This window comes from Typopeltis vanoorti, chromosome 4 (assembly GCF_054136105.1).
Source record: "Typopeltis vanoorti isolate ZY-2024b chromosome 4, IOZ_Tvanoo_1.0, whole genome shotgun sequence".
Taxonomy (NCBI): domain Eukaryota; kingdom Metazoa; phylum Arthropoda; class Arachnida; order Uropygi; family Thelyphonidae; genus Typopeltis; species Typopeltis vanoorti.
The window spans coordinates 135653303-135676043 of NC_143552.1; the positions used below are offsets into that span (position 1 = coordinate 135653303).

At 38.4% G+C, this 22741-nt stretch overlaps 1 protein-coding gene across 1 annotated transcript in view; it reads right to left on the reverse strand.

Annotated features, from left to right (window-relative positions):
* The window catches only part of LOC150107693 (major facilitator superfamily domain-containing protein 12-like), a 67842-nt gene extending 52907 nt beyond the window's left edge, over positions 1-14935 (reverse strand). Inside the window, exon 1 of the mRNA XM_090392170.1 lies at positions 14620-14935. Coding sequence (XP_090248296.1) covers positions 14620-14935 — 316 coding nt within the window. The remainder of the gene's footprint in view (positions 1-14619) is intronic.
* Positions 14936-22741: the final 7806 nt, after the last annotated feature.

A 22741-nucleotide genomic window follows, 5' to 3' on the forward strand; every position in this document is an offset into this window, starting at 1 on the left:
AAGTATGCACATTAGAGATGCTTGTCTTCTACTGTTGGAGAGCCAGGATGAAATTAATCTGGTGCCTTGACTTATGTTGGATATCCAAGTATAGGTCTGTCGTATTGGTAATAACTAATCTGTTAACGTGGGCAAATTACAACAGTCTTTCACAACGGGTGTTACGTTCACCTAGACCAAATATGCCACACTCCGGTCTAACTCTTATACTCTTTCCCACTTTTGCATTTAAGTCCTCTAAGATGCAAAGTATGTCTCGCCTTGGTAAGCAGTCCAAAACAGTATGTAAGTTTTCATAGAATTCCTCACTCTCTTCTTCAGGCCTATCCATGTGGGGGTGCATAAATTACAATGATTGATACATTTGGTAGGCTGAGCCTTAAGTCTAATTGAAAGTATCCTATCAACAGGGTAATAACCAAGAAGACTTCTTTCCTGAACAGTCTTCAGTATCACAGCTACCCCATGATGCTTTGAGTCATCACCTGAGTAAACAACTAGTGTACCATCGTGTCTTTTAGAGTGACCTTCTCCATTCCATCTGGTCTCTGTAATTCCCAGGATGTCAATTTTATACCTATCCATCTCTTTACAGACAATCTCAAGAGTAACTATCTGTAGACCATGAACATTCCATGTGCCTATGTAAAATTCCCTTCTAAGATTAATCCTATACCTTCTGTGTTGCTCATTTACAATATCACTCACTTTTGTTGGAGACTAATATACTTCTCGAACAGGACCCTCTGCCTAAGCTTCGAACGCAGCTCTGATTATTCTGTGCGACAACTGATAGAATAATTGAGATGTATTAATATTATAAGGCAAACAACCATATTAGCATTTTGGAGTGAAGTTACTGCAAGAAGAAAAGTGGTAGGGTTGCAGAGGCCCTTTCCACGTAAGATGAGATGAAATAGCGAAATAGGAAAGATTCACTGCTAGTTGTCGAATACTCTAATAGCATTGGGGGGGAAGGAGCAAGAAGAGAAGAAAAGAAGGAAAGAAAAATGAGGAGACAGATGTATATGAACTAAGGCATGGTCCAGCATCATGTACCTCAAGTTTGCCAAGCCTGTACTCACTAAAGTGAGCCCTTCAGGAGATTTTTATCTCACTAAATCATAAATTGATCCAAATTGCTACTGGACTAGTTGGCTGGCTAGTTAGAATATCCAATCTCCAACCAACAGGTCATGGGTTTGAATCCAACTTCAGGCATGGATGTTTGTGATTGTGTTACCTTGTGCACTGCTATAACTCTTTAAATGCACAGTATGACCTTTGCTGTTCTTGCACCATTAAAAACCATAAATCATCATCCAAATTGCCTGAAGTAATCACTTTTTTTTCATTGATATTTAATACATTCACATTGTGCAGCATCTCAGGTGTGCTGCACAGCAGGCAAGAACTTACTTGAGTCATCTGATGAATCCCTTCTGTCAGAGAGGCACATTTTACAAATATTGTCAATATTATTATTATGTGATGAATCCAAGGAGGCCAAGAACTCATCGTGCGAAGGCACACTACAAGGGTGGTCTGAAAAGTACTCGGCCTAACAATGAAAAAACGAATTTATAACTTTAAAATTATTTTTATTTTTCAACATAATCTCCCTAAAGACTAATACATTTATTCCAGCGATGGTCCAGTGCCATTACACTATCCCTGTAGTGGTTCTCAGTAAGATCTGCAAAATACCCCACTACAGCTGCAATCCCCTCTTGATTCGAAGAAAAACGCTGACTAGCGAGAAAGAGTTTTAGTTTTGGGAAGAGACAGAAGTCAGAGGGAGCCAAATCTGAGGAATAGGGTGGTTGTTCCAACAATTCATAGTACAGAACCCTGTAATTTTCCCATTGCCAAAACACCTTTGTGGGCAGGTGCATTGTCCTGATGAAAGATGATTTTTTTCTTCTGTAAACTGGGTCTTTTCTCTTGAATATTTTTGTCTAGTCTGGTTAAAAGATCGGAATAATATTCCCCAATTATTGTTTTACTCTTTTCAAAATAATTAATAAAGAAAATGCCCTTAGCATCCCAAAACACTGATGCCATGACCTTTCCTGCTGACGAAACTGACTTGTCTTCTTTAGCACTGAACAACTGGCTTCTGTCCACTGTTTTGACTACTGTTTGGATTCTGGTGTGTAATGGTGAATCCAAGTCTCATCCATAGTAATAAATCAGCACATAAAATCAGGTTTATTCTTGTTAAACTCTGCAACATGAATTGTCAACATCAACAGACCTCCAAAATAATTAAAAGAAAAGTATAATCAGCATGTGATTATCACAACAGCATTTTAGGACTTACTAAGTGTTGGGTATCTTGAAATCAAAGTGCACAGGAGTGATAACATAACTATCCATGATGTTAAAAACATCTGCAATAATGTGCAAGAACTCAGGACTAGCAATCTGATGCCACAGAAACAAATAGTGTAATCACTCTAGGACTTGCAGATTATAAGTTCAGTTTTAATAAGTTTTATTATTATTATTCAGGCCTCCATGGAGTCTAAAGACTCATTGTCGAAGGTCCTTCCTAAGAACATAAAGTCTGTCAAGACTCATCGAGGGTAGGTCCCCCCCCCTAAGAAACACAAAGTCTATCATACCACTCCTTAAACGCATTGACCGTTCTTGCTCTCACCACTCCATCAGGCAATGCATTACATGGTTCAACCACCCTCCATACAAAGAAACCACTCCTCACCCTTTTGCTCACAGTTTGCTTTCATAACTTCCAGGGATGGCCTCTTGTCATCACTCCTTCCTGCTGTTCAACCAAGCAAAAGAATTACCCAGTGTCAACCCTGTAACCACCTCTCAACAGTTTAAAAGTCTCAATCATATCACCCTACCTTCATCTATCCACCAAAACTCTGCAGTCCACATTCCCTCAGCCGATCCTCATAACTAATATTGTACAGACCTGAAACCATCTTTGTTATCCACCTTTGTACCCTTTCCACAGTTAATTTATCCCCTTCAAATCCTGAGGACCAAATCTGAGAACAATAGTCTAAGCGTGGTCTGATCAGGGACTTATACAATGGAATGATAACTCTTATCTCTGCAGGTCAGCGTCCTTCTCATTATTGCAGCAATCCTCTGTGTTACCTTCATCACCTTTGCAATATGTCCCCCCTGAATTTCAGGTTTCTATCAATCATCAATACCAGATCTCGTCTCCCCTACTTCCTCCAATAGAGTATGCAGCGTCTCATCGATGTGTCACAAACAACCTCAAGACCTGACATTTTTGCTGCACTAAACCGACACAGCCATTCATTTTCCCATCTCTATAGCTCATTCAAATCCTCTTGCAGGGCTACCACATCTGCACTATTACTAATAATCCTTCCCAGCTTCACATCATCTGCAAAAAACTGAATATCCCCCTGCAATCCACTGACAATGTCATTTATATGAAGGTCAAACAATATAGGTTCCAGTACTGAGCCCTGTGGGACCCCACTTGTAACCCTCTGCCTCCTTGAAACTGCCCCACCATACACAACTCTCTGATACCTATCAGACAGCCAATCCAATCCTGAATCCAGTTGACCAACCTAACATCCAAACTCATGTGCCAAAACTTAAATATCAGCTTATCATGTGGTACCCTGTCAAATGCCTTTACTAAATCCAAGAAAATGGCAGTATGTGTGTTTCCCTCATCTACTGCTCTTGTAACGTTATTATAAAAGGCTAGCATATTACTAAAACAATACAGTCCCTAACTAATTTCTCCAAGATCTTAACTACTGATGACACACAAACTGGCCTATAATGAAACACTTCCAGTCTGCTTCCGTCCTTATGCAATGGCACTATCTTACCTTCCTTCCATTCCCTGAGCACCTTTCCCATAGGTCCCAGTACTGACTTTCATTGAAAAACCAGGTCAAAGGAGCTGTCAGTTCTTTAGCACATTCTCTCAAAATGCATGGTGAAATACCATCCAGTCCCACAGCTTTACTGACATCCAGAGTACTCTGTATTTGGAACACGCTCTCCTCCTGCACCTCTAAACCTCAAACCTGCCCTATCCCTCTAGTATTAAAATTTACTCCTCCAGAATGAAATACTCCAATAAAGTGTTCACTGAACAATTCCACTATGTGCTCTGCATCAGTCACTCTATTCCCATTTTTATCCCACAATGTCATTCTTCCACAATCATTTCTCCTCCTACTGGCCACATAGCTAAAAGATTCCCTAGGATTTTCTTTTTAATATAATTTGTCAAGTACAATATACTTTGTGACCTAGTGGTAAAACTTTCTAAATCAACAAATGTAATGAGTAAAAATCCATTTATTCTGGTGAATAAAAATGAATCTTCTATTTTTACAAGGAAAGGACTGCATCCAGTTATCTCCAACAAAATATTAGCATATCCAGGATTTATTACTATGTAAAAAAATCTACACTGATTATAACAATTATTAACAAATTAAAGAAAATTCTTCTCAAAAAACAAAGAAGCCAAATATAAATTTCGAAAAAAAAAAAAAAAAATAATCATAAAAAAATGCACAACAAATTATAGAGGATAATAATGATATGTTCAATTAGTGCTAAGGTTGGTCGATTGGTAGCGCCTCTACTACTAATGGCTCAGTTAAGTAAGTTTGAGCGCGGTTAGTAGTTGGAAGGGGACCCAATCGTTCGATACTGTTGGTGCACACTCTCCCTCAATGAGTCTTTGGACTCCCTGGAGGTGTCAAATAATAATAATAATAACTCATGCCACCTGGATCAATCATCTAATCAACATCAGTTTCATGGATAATACACTTCTCTATAATTATTTACTAAGTTACCAATGTATACGGGCATTGATTTTTATTGTTTACTTATTTATATTTCACAAACAAATCTTTCCTCTCCAGTTTTTATTATTATTACCATTAAAACAGCAAATATGCATGTGCAGAGATTATAGCATGACAATGAAATTCATTCCACTCCACACATTAAACCAACTTACTGGATACAAATATAATACCATACCACAACTGTAAATTAGTAATTCATCTGCCTCTAATGAAAATATTTCTATTTATTATTATTATTATTTGATAATAATAATATTGTTATTATCAAATAATAATAATTATTGCATGGTTGCAGTTAAAGAAGCAAGCCAAGCAAGTGGAGAGAATGTTGCAAGTGGGAATGTTGAATGTTGGAAACATGCCTGAAAGGGGAAGAGAGGTGGCAGACATGACACGGAAGATGGACATTTTATGCATGCAGGAGACAAGGTGGAAGGGAGAAAAGGAGAAGGAACTAGGAGATGGGTATAAATTGTTCTACTCTGGAGCGGAATAAAGAGGGAAGAAATGGTGTCAGAATTGTGGTGTGAGGCAGAATGAAGGGTGAAGTACTGGAAGTGGGTAGGAGGAACGACGGGATCATGCGAATGAAACTGGGTCTAGGAGAAGAGCAACTGGGCATCTTATGTGTATACACCCCCACACGTTGGATGTACAGCAGAAGAGAAAGATGAATTCTGGAATGTGCTAGATAAAGAAATGAGGGAACTGGAGAAAACGAGATGGTGATTGTTGGAAGAGACTTGAACAGACACATAGGGAGACAGAATAGGGACTGTGAAAGGGTGCATGGTGGCCATGGAGTAGAAATTATGAACCAGGAAGGAGAGAGGATTTTGGACTTTGCAGTAGCGTTTGATCTGGCAATTGTGAACTCCTTCTTCTGTAAGAGGGAAGAGCATTTCATAACTTTTAGAAGCGGCAACAATAGTTCACAGATTGACTACATTTTGACTAGAAGAAAACATCTAAAGGCAGTAACAAATTGTAAAGTAATCCCAGCAGATCAAGTGGCACAGCAACACCAGCTGCTGTGTGCAGACTTTGAAATAAAGTCGAAGATAAGAACCTTTGGAAGCCATGGGAGGAAAAAAATTAAGTGGTTTCACTTAAAAGAAGAGAATGTGAGGAACCATTTTAGGGAGAAGGTGTTAGAGAAGATTTTGGATGGATTAGAAAGTGTATAAGACTGGTGGAGACATAATTCAAAAGTAATTCTAAGCTGTGCAATTGAGGTGCTTGGTGAAACATCCAGAAAGATTAGAGAGCAGAAGGAGGGTTGGTGGTAGAATAATGATGTACAAGAAGGAGTAACTGCTAAGAGGAAGGCAAAGCAGAAGTGGAATGAGTCAAGAGTGGAAGAGGACAGAGAGAAAAAGAAAGAAGCCAAGAGAGTTGTTGTACAGGCAAAGGCATCAAGACCTTTACGATCAATTAAAAACTGGAAGGACAAAGAAAGATTTATCGATTGGCAAAATGTAGAAATAAGGCATCAAAGATATCGTACATGTGAAGCAAATCAAAGACTCTGGAGGAAGGGTATTAAGGAGGGATATGGATATAAGAAACAGGTGGAGGATATACTGTGAAGGGCTTTTGAATGAAGAAAATGCAAGGACTCAGAGAAGATGGGGAGCCTTATGAGGGGATGGTGCAGAACATTAGTAGAGTGGAAGTGAAGGAAGCCATAAAGAGGATGAAGAATGGAAAATTGGTGGGCCCTGACAGGATCCCAGTGGAGGCATGGAAGGCACTGGGGGAAGAAGGAATTGACCTGATGTGAGACCTGTTAAAAAAAGTTTGTCAACAGGAAAATATACCCGAGGAATGGAGGGAAAGTACTCTTGTCTCCATCTACAAGAGTAAAGGGGAAGCACAAGACTGTAAGAATTACAGAGGAATAAAGTTGACATTCCACACAATGAAAATTCTAGAGAGGGTTCTTGATGGAAGAATGAGGAAGGAGGTGGAGATTGAAAAAGAGCAATTTGGCTTCATGCCTGGTCGATCGACGACAGACGCTATCTTTGGGGTACAACAGATAATGGAAAAATTTCAAGAGAAGCAAGGGGAGCTACATCTGGTATTTATTGATCCGGATAAAGCTTATGATAAAGTGATAAAGAAGACAAAAGTTCAATTCAAAACCTGCCTGGGAGAGACAAAGTTTTCCAGCGACAGTTGGCTTGCATCAAGGGTCAGCATCAAGTCCATTCTTGTTTAATATTGTGATGGAGGAAGTGAGAGAAGATGCGCCTTGGACTATGTTGTATGCAGATGACATCGTGCTGTGTGCAGAATCAAGAGAAGAAGTGGCAGCCAAACTGGACAGTTGGAGGAAAGTACTGGAAGAGAGAGAGGTATGAGACTGAGCAGAAGTAAGACCAAGTATATGTGTAGCAAAGTAGATGGCAGCCAGGAGACAGATCTGGAGATGGAAGGAAATGTCATCAGGAAGGTCAGTGACTTTAGATACTTGTCTAACAATGAAAGAGAATGGTGAGGCTGAGAAGGAAGTGGGATGCAGGATACAAGCAGGATGGAGGAACTGGAGAGAGATGGCTGGAGTGCTATGTGATAAGAGGGTGCCGATCAATCTAAAAGGCAAAATCTACAGGACAGAAGTGAGACCATATGATGTATGCTTTGGAAACTGTGACCCTGAGGGAAAAATAACATCAGCAGGATGGAGGTAGCAGAGATGAGATGCTTAGGTGGATGTGCAGTTTTACCAGAAGGGATCATCTGAGAAATGACTATATAAGGCGAATGGTGAAAGTTACGAACTTAAGAGCAAAGATACAGGAGGCAAGGGTGAGATGGTTTGGTCATGTGATGAGGAGGGAGGAAGAGTATATGGGAAGAAAGGTCATGCAGATGGATGTGCAGGGGAAGAGGAAGCACGGACGGACAAAGAAGAGATGGAGGGAGATGGTGGAGAAGGAATTGAGGATGAAGAACTTGGATGTGGCTACAGCCCAAGATAGGAAGTTGTGGAGGACACTCACCACAAACAGCGACCCTACTTAAGTGGGAAAAGCTGCAGAAGAAGAAGAAGAAAATTATTATTTGTCACCTCCAGGGAGTCCAAAGACTCATTGAGGGAGGTTGTGAGTGGTGGAAGCTCTGCTTCCACCACTCACAGTCCACCAATTGACTACAACTACACCAACACCATCTACCACCAACTGCACCACTAACATTTCCATAGAAAATCGCAAACATCATACCCATGGCGGGATTCGAACCTGCAGCCTCTTGAATCGAGAGCGGACACGCTAACCACTCGGCCAGCTGTCTGAAAAGCATTTGCAGAAAACCACATTCTGAAGCAATGTTTTACTTTTAAAAATTCAAAAATCTATTCTTTCCCTCCATTATATTTGCCTCTCTTTCTCACTCATGTAAATATACATGTTGATTAATGAGACATCCTTTAGTAATTTAAATATACCAACCAAATATAGGGATTCCCCATAATTACGGGTTTCTAATATTCTAAAACAAACTATTTTCATCTCCCTCTACACGACTCACAATTGTGGCTTCAATCGATGCATGTGCCAAAATTTGTAGCATGCCTTCCTGATATGCAAACAGAAAATATGACGCAATTTGTCCCTGCCTAGCATGAATGTGTTAAATTAAACCCAGCTTTTTTTTATTTCCCTGTAAACTAACACAACTGACTACTCTAGATCTTCTTAGTTTGCCATAAGGGTTGCATCATCTGCATACTTTAACTTATTTTTCTAATTTCTCCAATCTTAATTCCTGCTGGATCTTTAAATCAACCACTTGTAACATAATTGCTATAACAAGAGAAGGCAACAATATACATCCAACTCTATCCTTTTTTCCTTTCTTCAAAAATTGTCCATTTCTTGGAAAAAACTGTTTTTACTGAAGATTCTTGGTTGTCATACATCTGATTAAGAGAAATGATGCTCAGGATTCCATTGCTTTCATCACATTGCACACAGTAAATGAGTAACACAGTAAAATGATTTCTTAAAGCATGGATACTTCATTTTGAAATTCTCTTGTTCTGTACTCATACATAATCCATCTCATATTTGCTATTTGGTCTAGTTCCTCTACCTCTCCTGAAACCTGCCTGCTCGTCTAGAATTTGTCTATTCGCATATGGTTCTTCAGCCATTTGTGGATTATCTTTCGCAATTGGAAGAATGACGGTATGTTGCGCCATTCAATTGGAAAAGGCATGAGTTCAATTCTCGTCGTGATAGGAAAAATCTTAATATAGGTTTATTTCCATTGAAGGTGAGTTAGTTAGAAAACCCTGCTATCTCATAGGAAGATAGCAGAGTTTTTCTCATGGAAACTCTGGTTTTTCATCCCGCATACAGACAAATCAGCCTTCAAAACACATACAATTCACAACATAATACTAGTGGTTGGCAGGTAGATGACATCGGTGTAGATGATGGTAGTGGCAGTTCAATCTAGTTGGGGGATTACGTGGTGGACACGGAACGTTGTAGAGTAGGCATCCTTCCTTCATGAGTCTTTAGACTGGTGGGAGGTGTTACAAACTAACAATAAATAATAATAATCTTCAATGTACTGTTACTTGCATATGAAATTTAAATAACAGTTTTTTAATTCTTACAGGGGGTGCTTAAGGGTCAAAGCTGTATAACTGAGAAGAGACCTCTACGTAGCCTTTAAAGGAATGCAGAGAACCGACCAGGGCATCTGACCTAATATAAATCCTCACCTTCTCATGGTGCACCCTGTTGGGTATCTACTTGAATACTGAACGAACGAGGATGGGCTGGCAATTTGGGATTTAGCCGACCAAATTGTATTCTTATTGGTTAAACCAAAATAAAAAGTGATGGTACAACATGACAAAATTTCATGCCGGCTTGGGCGTTGCACGGTTAAACAAGGCCCCCGGGAACCAGGGCAAACGGTGAAAAGTCAGCTACTGGAACAAATCTGAAAATAAACCCCAACTCAACATCACCAGAGTTAAAGATCGGCACTATCAAAGTAAGAAGCCTGAATGGCAAAGAAATGGAGCTAGCTGAGGAATTAGATAAGCACCAGATCGACATAATAGGGGTGACTGAAACAAAAAAGACAAAAACTGGTAAGCAGTAAATACAAAATCTTTCTGAGCAATAAATACAAAATGTTATACTCAGGCAATGAAAATCAAGGAAAAGAAGGAGTAGCCATAGTATTCAACACAAAATACGAGACTAATCTTCTTGAATGGCAGTCAGTCTCAAGTAGAGTAATGTGGGCAAATATGAGAATGGGGGAATTGGACAATGAGACTTATTTGTGCCTATGTTCCCACAGAAGGTTCTACTAAGGTAAAAGTGGAGGAATTTTTTCAGGCTCTAGAGAAAGCTACTGACACAATGAAAAAGGAAAAGCTGGTCCTTGTTGGGGATCTAAATAGCAGAGGAGGAAGTGATTGTCAGACATACAAAAATGTTTTGGGTAAATTTGGAGAAAAGAGCAAAGCTAATAATAATGGCAAATATCTATTGGATTTCTGCTCAGGACATGGACTGGTTATTACTAACACCATGTTCCAACACATTTTTATGTTGGAACATGGTGCACAAATTCACATGGAGAGAAGAGGCTAAGAATAAGAAAAGTCTCATTGACTATGTTATTGTTGATAGTGATGTTTTCTCCCTGGTGCAGGACACCAGAGCGTACAGAGGATTTGAAATTGTAAGTAATCACTATTTAGTCTTGAGCAAGATAAAAATTGAATTTCATTTTGAAAAGAATAACATGTAAGAAAGTTTTAAAGCGAATAAAAGTTGAGCAGCTCACAGATGTGAACTATAGACTAAAATACACAAAGATTATTGAAGAAAAAATGAAAGAGTTTGAGAACAGGAATCAAACCTTGGAGATTCAGTGGCAAACTCTGAAGAAAACATTGATTCTGCCAGAGATGCATGTGGTGAGGTTGTCTGCAAGGATAAAAAAATCAGAACTCCCTGGTGGACACAGGAAGTTAAAGAGGCAGTGAAGGAAAAGAAGAAAGCATATCAAAAGTTCCTGGCAAATAAGTCAGCTTTTGCTCTTAGAGAATATAGAGACAAATGCAAGAATGCTAAACTCTGTGCAAAACTGGCTAAACAAAAGTTATAGGAGGACTTCAGCAAGAACATAGAAAATAAATATCAAGAAGGTGGTAAAATTTTCTGGAGGTTGTTGAATAAGCTTAGGAATGGAGGAAAGAGTGCTGTAAAAGGAATTAGAGATGATAAAGGTGACATGAAAACAGGAGAAAAAGATATCCTTGAAGTATGGAGTAATTACTTCGAAAAATTGCTAAATGAAACAAGCAGTGATAGCATAGTGATAAAAAAACACTGTACACGCATGCGGTCAGGAATACATATCCATACTTGAAGTAGAAAAAGCCATCAAATGCTTGAAATGTGGAAAAGCAGCAGGAGTAGATGATATTCGACCAGAAATGCTGAGGTATGGTGGTATAAGTCTTACAGTGGCTGCACTGCATAGTTCAGAAAGCCTGGACAGAGGGATGAATTCCCAATGATTGGAGTAGAGCTCTCAAATTACCCATATATAAAAAGGGAAATAAAACAATGTGAGAATTACAGCGGTATTTCCCTACTGAGTGTTCTTGGCAAGATCTATGCAAGTATACTTGAGAAATGGTTGAGAAGAATTGTGGAAGAAAAGTTTGGTGAAGAACAAGCTGGATTCAGGCCAAATAGAGGCTGTCAGGATCAGATATTCATTTTACGACAAATAGTCGAGAAAGCATGGGAATACAGCAAAGATCTGTATTTAAGTTTTGTTGATTTGGAAAAGGCATATGACAAGGTGCCAAGACAGAAGCCATTCAATACGCTGCAGTTATATGGTGTCAATGGGGTATTATATCAAGCAATACTTAGTCTTTATTTGAGTTGTAAGTCAGCAGTTAGAATTGAAGGAAGTACAGGAAGATGGTTTAATGTTAAATCTGGTGTGAGACAAGGATGAACATTATCTCCTCTGTTATTCATTATCTATATGGGTCAAATTATGAAGGAAAGTGGTATTAAACATGATATCAAAATTGGAGATGTTAATGTCAGCTCTTTGCTTTATGTGGATGATGTTATACTTCTAAATAAATCCGCTACAAGTCTGCAAGATTCTCTGACTAAATTGAATAGCTGTTGTAATAGATATGTTATGAAGGTCAGCAATAAAAAGACAAAGATAATGAAAATAGGCAGAATCATTGAAAACGTCAACTGTGTTGTGAATGGAGAACCTGTGGAACAAGTAAAACATTTCAGCTACTTAGGCACGATTTTTACTGAAGATGGTAAATTAAATATAGAAATAGACAACAGAATCGGCAAAGCTGGTATGGTGGGAAGTCAATTGAATAAATTCATATGGAATAAGAGAAAAAATTAGTCAGAACACTAAATTAGCTGTATACAAGACAGTGTTCAAACCAGTTTTAACTAATGGATCTGAGAGCTGGGTCAGAAGTAAAACACTTGAAAGACTAGAGACCACAGATATGAGTCCTGAGAAAGATTATAGGCGTGAACAGATGGCATCAATGGCAATATCATATTAAAAATGAGGATATTAGGAAAGAACTTGACATTGTCAGCATCCAGGAATGCGTTAGCAGAGCTAATCTCAGGTGGTATGGTTACTTAAACAGAATGGGCGAGGAAAGATTGGCAAAACGAGTGTTCTTTGCCAGGTTGGCAGCAAAACGACCCAGAGGAAGACCAAGATATAGGTGGATTGATATGGTACAAAGTACTTTAGATGATAGAAATATAAGATCTGATAATGTTGGAGTCTTGACAAGTAACAGACTGATTTGGAGGAAAATTGTAGATAGGTAGTTGGTAATGATGTAATTTTTTTCATATGGTACTATCATATCCTGTACACCCCTTGAGGGTACATGGCAAGAATTTGATGATGATGATGATGATGTAATTCTCACATTCTCTTAGATTTAATGTTTTTGGAACAGTTGTGAATAGTGATATTTTTCCAATCTGTAGGCCAATATATCTTCACTCAAATTTGTTGAAATATTTCGGTTAACATTATCACGACTTCATGGAGTCACAGACTCATCTAGGAGATCCCTTCTGTCATACTCATCATACCATGCTTTAAACACATTAAAATTCTCTGCAGACACCACGCTCTCAGGTAATGCATACCAATCTTTCACGACAATGCAAAAAATCTGCTTCTCACACCCCTGTTCACACCCTCCTTATACGGCTTCCAGGGATGACCTCTTGTTCTCCCCCAATCTCCCACCATTTTATGAAAAACCTCTTCAACATTAACCCTATAACAACCCCTTACCAACTTGTCTATCATATCATCCCCCCCCCCCCCTCGTGCAACCAAGTTTAGTCAAAAGTATTGCTCTTTAAACAGCTATAGCTACTTCTTTGCAACACTTAACTCTAAGACCTACATGACCATTTGAGTCTCCTATTGCTACTAAAGCTGTAAATCTAGTTCTCTGACCAGCACAAGTTTGTTTCTGAATGCATAATCTTGAGAACTTAATCTTTTACTAAGGAACTCAGGAAAAAAAATCTATTATTTCAAATTCCTTGATGGGAAGTGAAAATAAATAGATATATTCAATTGTCTTTATTTTTCCATCCTTAACAAGTCTTACTAGCTTTGTCACTGGTATCCACTCCTTCCTTTCTTCCTCCTTTACCTCTTCCATGACCACCACCCTCAAATCCACCACGAAAACCTCCTCTTTCACCATCACCACCGGAGACCGGTGTTTGCTCATTGTGTATACCTCTTAGCTTTGAGAAAAGACAATATTTGCTACTTTATCCTTGGCTTCTCTCATCAATTATGCTGGTTAGTCATCAACTCCAGATTTTCTTTTATGGCAGCTGTTTTAAATGCCCATATCATCTTACTTTTCATCATTATGGTTGTCAGAACAAATTCTATCCTTCAATCTTAATATCTTTCTTGTACAAATTCTCTACAGATTCCTTTCATTTTTTTAAAAATTTTATCTTGTTCTTTCAAACTTATGCCGAAATTAAGCTTTACTATTTCCAATCTAGGAATAACTTGTTACCCCATTCATCTTTCTAATCAAATCGCTTGGTGTTCCTTTGTGCTCTAATGTTACTTTCTTCAATTTCCTTGAACTTATTGTTTAGATATCTTTTTCTTTATCTTTTCTAGCCTATCTCTGAAAATCTGCGCTCAACTATATAACTCTTTATTTGTCGTCCTGAAGTTTCATTTTTCTTTTCTTCTGTTAATTGAATAGCTTCTTCTGAGAACCATTTACAATCTGTCTTGTTGATTTTATTAGATTCTTCTGTGCTTCTTCAATTACATATATTTTATCTCTTTCTAGTCCTTTTAATTTAACCAAAATATTGAGATTAAAATATAACTTAGTTTCTATCATATGTTTCTATTTGCTAATGGAAATCCAAAAAATAGTACACCTAAGTGAAAAAATTAAACTTTCTTGCCTCCACATATGAGACAGGTGATGAAATTTATGAAAACAAATTTTTCACAAATTTTATATAGTTTTTATAAAATTTCATTTTCTATATAGAAAATCAAATTAGTAAATGAATTCATTATTCACAAGAAAAATATGAAATAAGTCATTAACAACAATAAGTTAAAACCATTGAAATATTCAATGTGTTCGCAGATGATGCAAAAATTTATATTAAAAAATAAAACTTACCTACAAGATGCCATGTTTTTCTTTTACCATATCTACACAACCAAAAATCATCTTTCCTATCAGATTCAAGTCCTACAAAAGGAGTTGATAAAGCATCTGCTACTTGACCAACCAACAAAAGTGCACCAGCTATTTTATTATCAAAACTTAAAACAGAGTGTTGATACACAAGAAGATAAGTGAACCACATGGATGCACAGAGATCATTAAGAATATGACCTATACTATATGCAAGTCTAGTCTTTAATGGAAGAAAATGACAAGTAATAGTACTTCTTCCTGAACTTACAGTTTCTGACTGCTTACTGTCTTCCATAGTATCCTATACTATAAAAATCCTTTTAGCTTTTTATTTCTTCTTTTCTTTTGAAAAGCTTGAAATATCTCTGAAAGATTTCAGAAAATAGACAATTAAGTATTACCTTAAAACTTTCATATACTGAAAAAAATGCAAAGAACTTAATCATTTCTTTAACAATATCATGTATTTCTTTTGAAATGTTTAAACGACTACAATTCAGTTCTTCAATTCAGGACTGCCAACCACGGCGCTTAGCCGCACGAAGGAAGACTTGGTTTCGAGTCTAGTCGGCGACTAGAGGAAATTTTTCTAAGCCTTTTTTCGACCGGTTCCCGAGTTAGTCGATCTCTGGCACGGGCAAGCAGGTTTTTCCTCCTGGAAACTCGGGGTTTTTCGTCCTGTAAACTCAAGAAAATCGACCGTAGAACCCACATTATCTCAGACATTAAATATATTGTGTTAGGGTTAGGGACCACGAGATGGTGGCACATTTGAGCCGTCTCTCTTCACTGAGTACCGCTTAATTAGTGATAGCCTTGGGCCATCTATCTCTGATTGGTACCAGTGGAGATTGAACTGCCCACTCAGTCTCCAAAAGTTAGATAGGGCTAAATGGCCTTGCCTACTCCCCACATAAGGGAATAAAAAGGCGTTAGCTGATTTTTTTTTTTTTTTTTTAATTCAGTTCTTCTAAAGCAATCTCCACGTCACTGCATTTTGGTATTATGTAACAAACAAATGCAAATTAAAACAACAGAGGACCAGGTACTGAATCCTTCAGTACACCACTAGTCACTTGCCTTCTCCTGGACTCAACTTTTTCATTAACCACTCTTTTAACATCTGTATCAGCCATCCTCTAATCGAAATCACCAGATTCATATCAATCCCCCCCATTTGCTAAAATTTATAGAGTTCTATGTAGAATCCTATCAAATGTCTTTCCAAGTTCAAAAAGTATCAATAAGTAGCTATTTCTCTTATCCAACTCCATCTGACTATTATAAAAAGTAAGCATAAGCAAATTACTAAGGTAAGATCTATCCTTCACAAAATCATGCTGCCCCTTACAAAGTATCATATTTCTATCAACCCAGTTCTGAATTCAGTCTTTTACCAATTTCTCCAATACTTAAACCACCACTTCTGAGATGTGGTGGTTTAGGTATTGCTGATTGGCCTATAATTTGCTACTTCGATCCTGGAATCACCTTTATGTAGTGGGACAATTTTTCCCTCTTTCCACTCTATTGGCACCTTCCCAACATACTGAAGCTCGCATTTAATAGATTGGTCATAGGAGCTGATAATCCTTGCACATTTTTATAATACATGGGCTGATATGCCATCAAACTTCACTGCAGTGTTTGCATTGAGGTTCTGCAATGTTTTAAGTATTTCTATTTCTTCAACCTCCATTCTCCCATCAGTCAATGTCACATCTGGGATGGCTACATCCCAGATGTGACATTGACTGATGACTATCTAGATGGTACACCTTTGCAAAATGATCACCCAGTAATTCAATTATTGTATTTTGTTTGCTTCAGTTACCTCACCACATCAGCATTTATTAATGTCATCCTTCCTCCTTTTACTTGCCACATAGCAAAACTATGATTTCTTTTGGCCTCATCAGTCAGCTTTCTCTCATAATTAGCTTTTACCTTCCTCAACTACATAGGTAACCCTTCTTGCCCATATCTTGTATGGTTCATGGGCAATGTGTTTTTATTTTTTTATGACTTCTCCATTGCTTCTGCCATAGTATCACCACTTCTGGATCTGGCTTCCACTGACGAGACCGCAATAAAGGTCAAAACTGGTCTGGGTAGTGGCCCTTCCCTTAATGCATAGCATTATACATGTCTGCAAGGAGATGTGCTTTGCATTCACCCAGGTCCTGGGTGTGTGTGTGGGGGGGGGGGGTAATGAATGGCAATGCTGTAGGCAATGAAGTTAACTGAGGCACGACTTGCTGTTACCACTCGGATGAGAGATGAGATATGAGCAGCTCTGCTCGGTGGTGGGGTGAGCCTGCCGTAGAGCCAACCAGTTCTGAGAGTTCTTCTCAGTGGCAGGATGAGCCTGTTACTGAGGGGAACAATGCTGAGTTTTTGGAGTTTGACCTGTACTTGAACATTGAATAAAGATCAAAACTGGCATGAGTAGTGGCCCTTCCCTTAATGCATAGCATTATACATGTCTGCAAGAAGATATGCTTTACATTATGGAAGATACTGAGACAAGAAGTGATGACAGCTTGGTCCACCTTTACCAGAAGTTGCCTCAAGTCCTGAAGATACTTCAGGCACAAACTTTGTTTGCTTACACTTGGATAAAGGATTAAACTAGTCTAACCAAGTGGTAAAAAACTTCCAACATCTTTCTCTAAATCCAGAGTAATTTAATACTAAGGTGGTACACCCTTTTGGCAACTCATATAGGTAAATAAGATTTCTCCATTGCTTCTGCCTTAGTATCACTACTTCTGGGTCTGGCTCCCACTGATGAGACTTCAACAAAGATCGAAACAGGTTGGAAGCTTGGGTGATGAATGGCAATGCTGTACCCATGAAGTTTTAACTGAGGGTTGGCTGATGCTGTCACCCAGGTCCTGGGTGTGTGTGTGGGGGGGGTATGAATGGCAATGCTGTAGCCTGTGAAGTTAACTGAGGCACAGCTGCTGCTGTTGTCCCTCAGATGACATATAAGCAAATGAGCAGTTCTGCTCGGTGGTAGGGTGCAGTGCCGTAACGAGGGCATGGCGAAAGAGGTATCTGCCACAGGTGCAACTAGGTCTAGGGTGCAAAATGTAAAAAATAATAAATAAATATATATAAAAGTCTGCTATTTTATATTGTATTTTTAAATTTCGGCAATACGTCGCTTTAGACACACAAATTCTGCAACACACTGCAACTCATTTTGATGGGGGTTAATAGCAAGTAATTAATACATTGCATTTAGTCAAATTTAACTTGTTACATTTAAATTTTTCAAAATTTTTGTCATTTTTGGGTTGTGGGGGAGTTAGACACTTGCCACAGGCGCATCATACCCTCGTTACTGTACTGGTGAGATGAGCCTGCCATGGTGTAGAGCCAACCGGTTCTGAGAGTTCTCAGTGGCAGGGTGAGCCTGTTATTGAAGGGAACAATGCTGAGTTTTTGGAGTTTGACTTGTACTTGAACATTCAATAAAGGTCGAAACCAGCCTGGGTAGTGGCCCTTCCCTTAATACATAGCATTATACATGTCTGCAAGGAGATGTGCTTTGCATTATGGGAGATACTGAGACAAGGAGTGATGAGAGCTTGGTCCACCTTTACCATGAGTTGCCTCAGTCCTGAAGATACTTCAGGCACAAACTTTGTTTGCTTACACTTGGATAAAGGATTAAACTAAATTTATTATATCATGAGCAATACCTATCACCTTTTCTTTATATTCCCTCCATAACTTTTTCTTGGTTTGCAACTTTCTTCTTAATGATACCATTCATCCATCCAATTCCTACCTGACTTATCCTTGACTCTGGGTATACAATCTGAAACTGCTTTCTTCAAGCATTCTTTGACTACCTCATGAACCACTAACATTTCTCTCATCCAAATTCTTATGCCATGCCACTGCTGAAAGCCCACTCCTCAGCTAGTCATAGTCATTATTAGAGTTACATATTAGATACATTTACACAGAAATTCTGTAATAACTTAAGCATTAAACATATTGCGATTGCCTTCCAGTTTATCTACCTCTATTCTGACACTAGTCTCTCACATATCAGTCACTGCATTTTTTCACCCAGATGATATACATGCCGGCCTGGTTGGCTGCGTGATTAGCATATCTGCTCTCCAGCCAAAAGGCTGGAGGGCGGATACACTAACCACTCGGGTTTGAATCCCACCGTCGGCATGGATGTTTGCGATTGCCTGTGAAAATACTAGTGGTGGTTGGTAAGCAGTAGATGGCATTGGCATAGGTAATGTGGTGGAGACAGAGTTGTAGAGTAGGTGCCCTCCCTCAATGAGTCTGGACTACCTGGAAGTGTCACATAATAATAATAATTTGTCAAGTGAACACTCACTAATTCAACAATACTGATCCTCCTGTCACATGCATTTATCATAGTTATCATTAATGAAGGATTTTTCTTTCTGCTCATCAAACAACAGAACTCAGATATTCTTTAGCCTGATCATTATCTAATTTTGCTTTCTACATCATTCTTGTCACCCTTCTTACATGTATTTCATACTTTCCTTGAGAATGCTCAAAACATTTATCCCGACATTCCCTCTAAAATATTTCCTTTTTTTGCTTAATAATGCAACATATTCACTTAACTTCCACTTAATTTATCTTACTGGATATGCAGTCTCATCAATGTTTGAGGGAATACAGTATGCATCCCTCAAACAACCCTTGTTCGTTTCCCATGCACTGTTAACATCCCTCGCACATAGTTTCTTATGCATTGGTATTACATCATTATTTTAACTACAAAATAAAAAAGAATGTAATTCACTTACTTCCTGAATTCATTTGCATCAAACGAAATAATATTTTAGCTATACCAAATGATCCAAGGAGTCCAAAGGCTCATCGAGGGAGGATACCTACTCTACAACTCTCCGTCTCCACCAACTATGGCGAACCGCATCATCTCCACCAACACCATCTACTGCACACCACCAGTAGTATTTTCACAGATAATCACAAACATCCATGGCAGAATTCAAACCTGCAGTCTTTTGACTGGAGAGCAGATAACAACTTAGCCCAAAGACATCCCCCCCCCCCCTTCCCCTTAATACTTCATCAGCTTATTTGCTTTTATTTACTGGAATCCAAGCAAACGTCATAAAAGAATCTGATCATTTATGTAACATCACAACACTGAATTAGTGGGAAATTAAAGGACAGCTTACATGAGAATTTTGACGAACTGATTCCTATTTTTATACCTGCTAATGTAAAAGCAGGAGCTGATCCATGTATTTTGTGTACATACAAGCAATATAATCAGCACAGTAATGATCAATATTAGTCAAACATTCATAACGTATTCATCAATAGCTATGAAATAGCAATCTCAATCTTGAGAACCTAATCAATATTAAGTGACCATCAACTAAGTAGCACCATCACTGATCCTTATCCAAAAGATATTGGAAGTTTTTCCCCCACTTGGTTAGACTATAATAAATTTAGTTTAATCCTTTATCCAAGTGTAAGCAAACAAAGTTTGTGCCTGAAATATCTTCAGGACTGAGGCAACTTGTGGTAAAGATGAACCAAACTCTCATCACTAATCAAGTGGGAAAAAACTTCCAACATCTTTCTCTAAATCCAGAGTAATAATAATAATAAGATGGTACACCTTTTGGCAACTCCTATAGGTAAATATGACTTCTCCATTGCTTCTGCCTTAGTATTGCCACTTCTGGGTCTGGCTCCCACTGACGAGACCTCAATAAAGGTCGAAACCGGTCTGAGTAGTGGCCCTTCCCTTAAAGCATAGCATTATACATGTCTGCAAGGAGATGTGCTTTGCATTATGGGAGATACTGAGACAAGGAGTGGTGAGAGCTTGGTCCATCTTTACCACGAGTTGCCTCAGTCCTGAAGATACTTCAGGCACAAACTTTGTTTGCTTTACACTTGGATAAAGAATTAAACTAAATTTATTATATCCAAAAGATACTATGGACAAAAGTGTACATAACACTATTTGAACACAAAAGTTTGTGGTTAGAGCTAAGTATTCTGCCATCTAACATGAATACTACCTACCTGTGATGACTAAATGCCCAGCAAAAAGCAGTCTTTAGGAACAATTGTGCCTTTCACAAGTGACATTATGAGGCAGTTACCTCACCTATCTGGCTGTCCTTGGGGCTTCAATACCTTGAAATGACAATTTATAGTTCTAATATTATAGAACATGCTGTTTCTATCCTAGATTCATTATGTGTTATCTAGTATTTTTTATAAATTAAAAAGTTAAGAGTAACAATATATAAAATAGTTTAAAATTATTGGAAGAGCAGTCAGAAACAAACAGAAGTTCAGTTCTTAGAATAGTGTAGGAATCTCCTGCTCCAGCAGGATGATTTGAACCTTAAATTTTGTTTGTTGCCTCCTCCCTCCAAAATTTTTTTTTTTAGTATCCTGATATTTATAGTAATATTTCTTTGCCTCAAAGGCACAGCTTTCAAGTATACATATAATAGTAAAAATCCAGAATTAGGTCACTAGGACTTCATGAACCATGTCTTGTGACACCCCTTATATGCAAACTGAGGTAAATGAAATGGAGGTGCATAGCATATTACAGAACCTTAATATGAATACAGCTATGGGATAGTATACCAGCCTCAGTTTCACTTGAAGGTGCTAGGGAATTGTCAGTGCCTTTGATCACATTGTTTAATCTAAAGCTCAGCTCTGTTTTAGTAACAAGGATGTGGAAAGAGGGGAAAATAGTTCCATTGCATAAAGGAGGCTCTGAGATTGATGTAGCAAATACCGACTGATCAGCATATTTGGAGTTGTTGTTGTTAAGGTACAGGAGAAGTTGGTCAAGAACAAAATACAGGCATGGATAAATTGAAATGGGATATATTGTATGGGAGAAATGGTTTTATGAAGGGTAGGTCATGCTAAGTAAATTGCTCACATTTTATAATACAGTGACAGCTGAGCTGTCACTGTATTATAAAGGTAATAGATTTACAGTGATACTGCTGGACTTTGCAAAAGCCTTTGACAGGATACCACATGGAATTCTAATCAATGAATTGCAGCACATGGGGATGGATGTAGGAATGGGAGGTGGATATAAAAGGGAATGGTAAAGGTTGATGGAGAGATATCCCAGTGTAGTTTATTCAGGAGTAGAGTCCAGAAGAAGGCCTGCGGCTATGGCATACCACAGGGCTCTGTTCTTGGGTTGTACATTAATGATATAGGAAGGGATCTGAAAGGAACTGTTCAGTTTTTTTTTTTTTTTTTTTTTGCTGATGATGCAAACTTGGGTAGAGCAATAGTTAAGACATGATGTTAAAATTTTGCAGGATGATTTGGATAGACTGGAAGTCTGGGCAAAGGAGAATGGATGTCAAATGTAAGGTTATGCATTTTGGGGTGAAAAGATTACTAGAGTATACCATACTGATGGAACTGTACTCCAGGAAATTGATGAAGCCAGAGATTTGGGAGTGTTGGTGGATACAGATTTGAAGTACAGAGGGCACATAGCAAAATTGGCTAAAGTAAATCATTGGATGACTTGGTTACTGAAGAATACTTTGACGAGCAGAGATGAGGTTATTATTTCTCTTTATTGAGCCTTGATAAGACCCATCTTGACTATTGCATACAGTTATGGCACTAAAGTTTCTTGGTGATGAGGAAGAGGTGGAAAGGAGGCAAGTGATCATGATTGTAGCAGGTCTATAGAATGAACCGTATGTGAACAGGTTGCAGATTTGTGGGCTACAGAAATTGGTTGACAAGCAGAAAAAGGAGTGATATGATTGAGATGTATATTACTGAAAGGTTTTTACAAGATTAATACAGAGGAAATTTTTCAGAACAGGTCTGGTGGTGGGAGAATTAGGGGCAATTCTAGGAAACTAAGCAAGAGTTTTAGAACTAGATTTTTTGCTTGGAGAGTGGAGAATGAGTGGAATAGGTTGCCAGAGTCTCTTGCAGGTACCATGACTGTGAATGAGTTCTAAGCAAAGTATGATAGATACTGTGCAAACGTTGGGTAGTGCTTGACATTTAGGGCCTCCCTTGATGAGCCTAA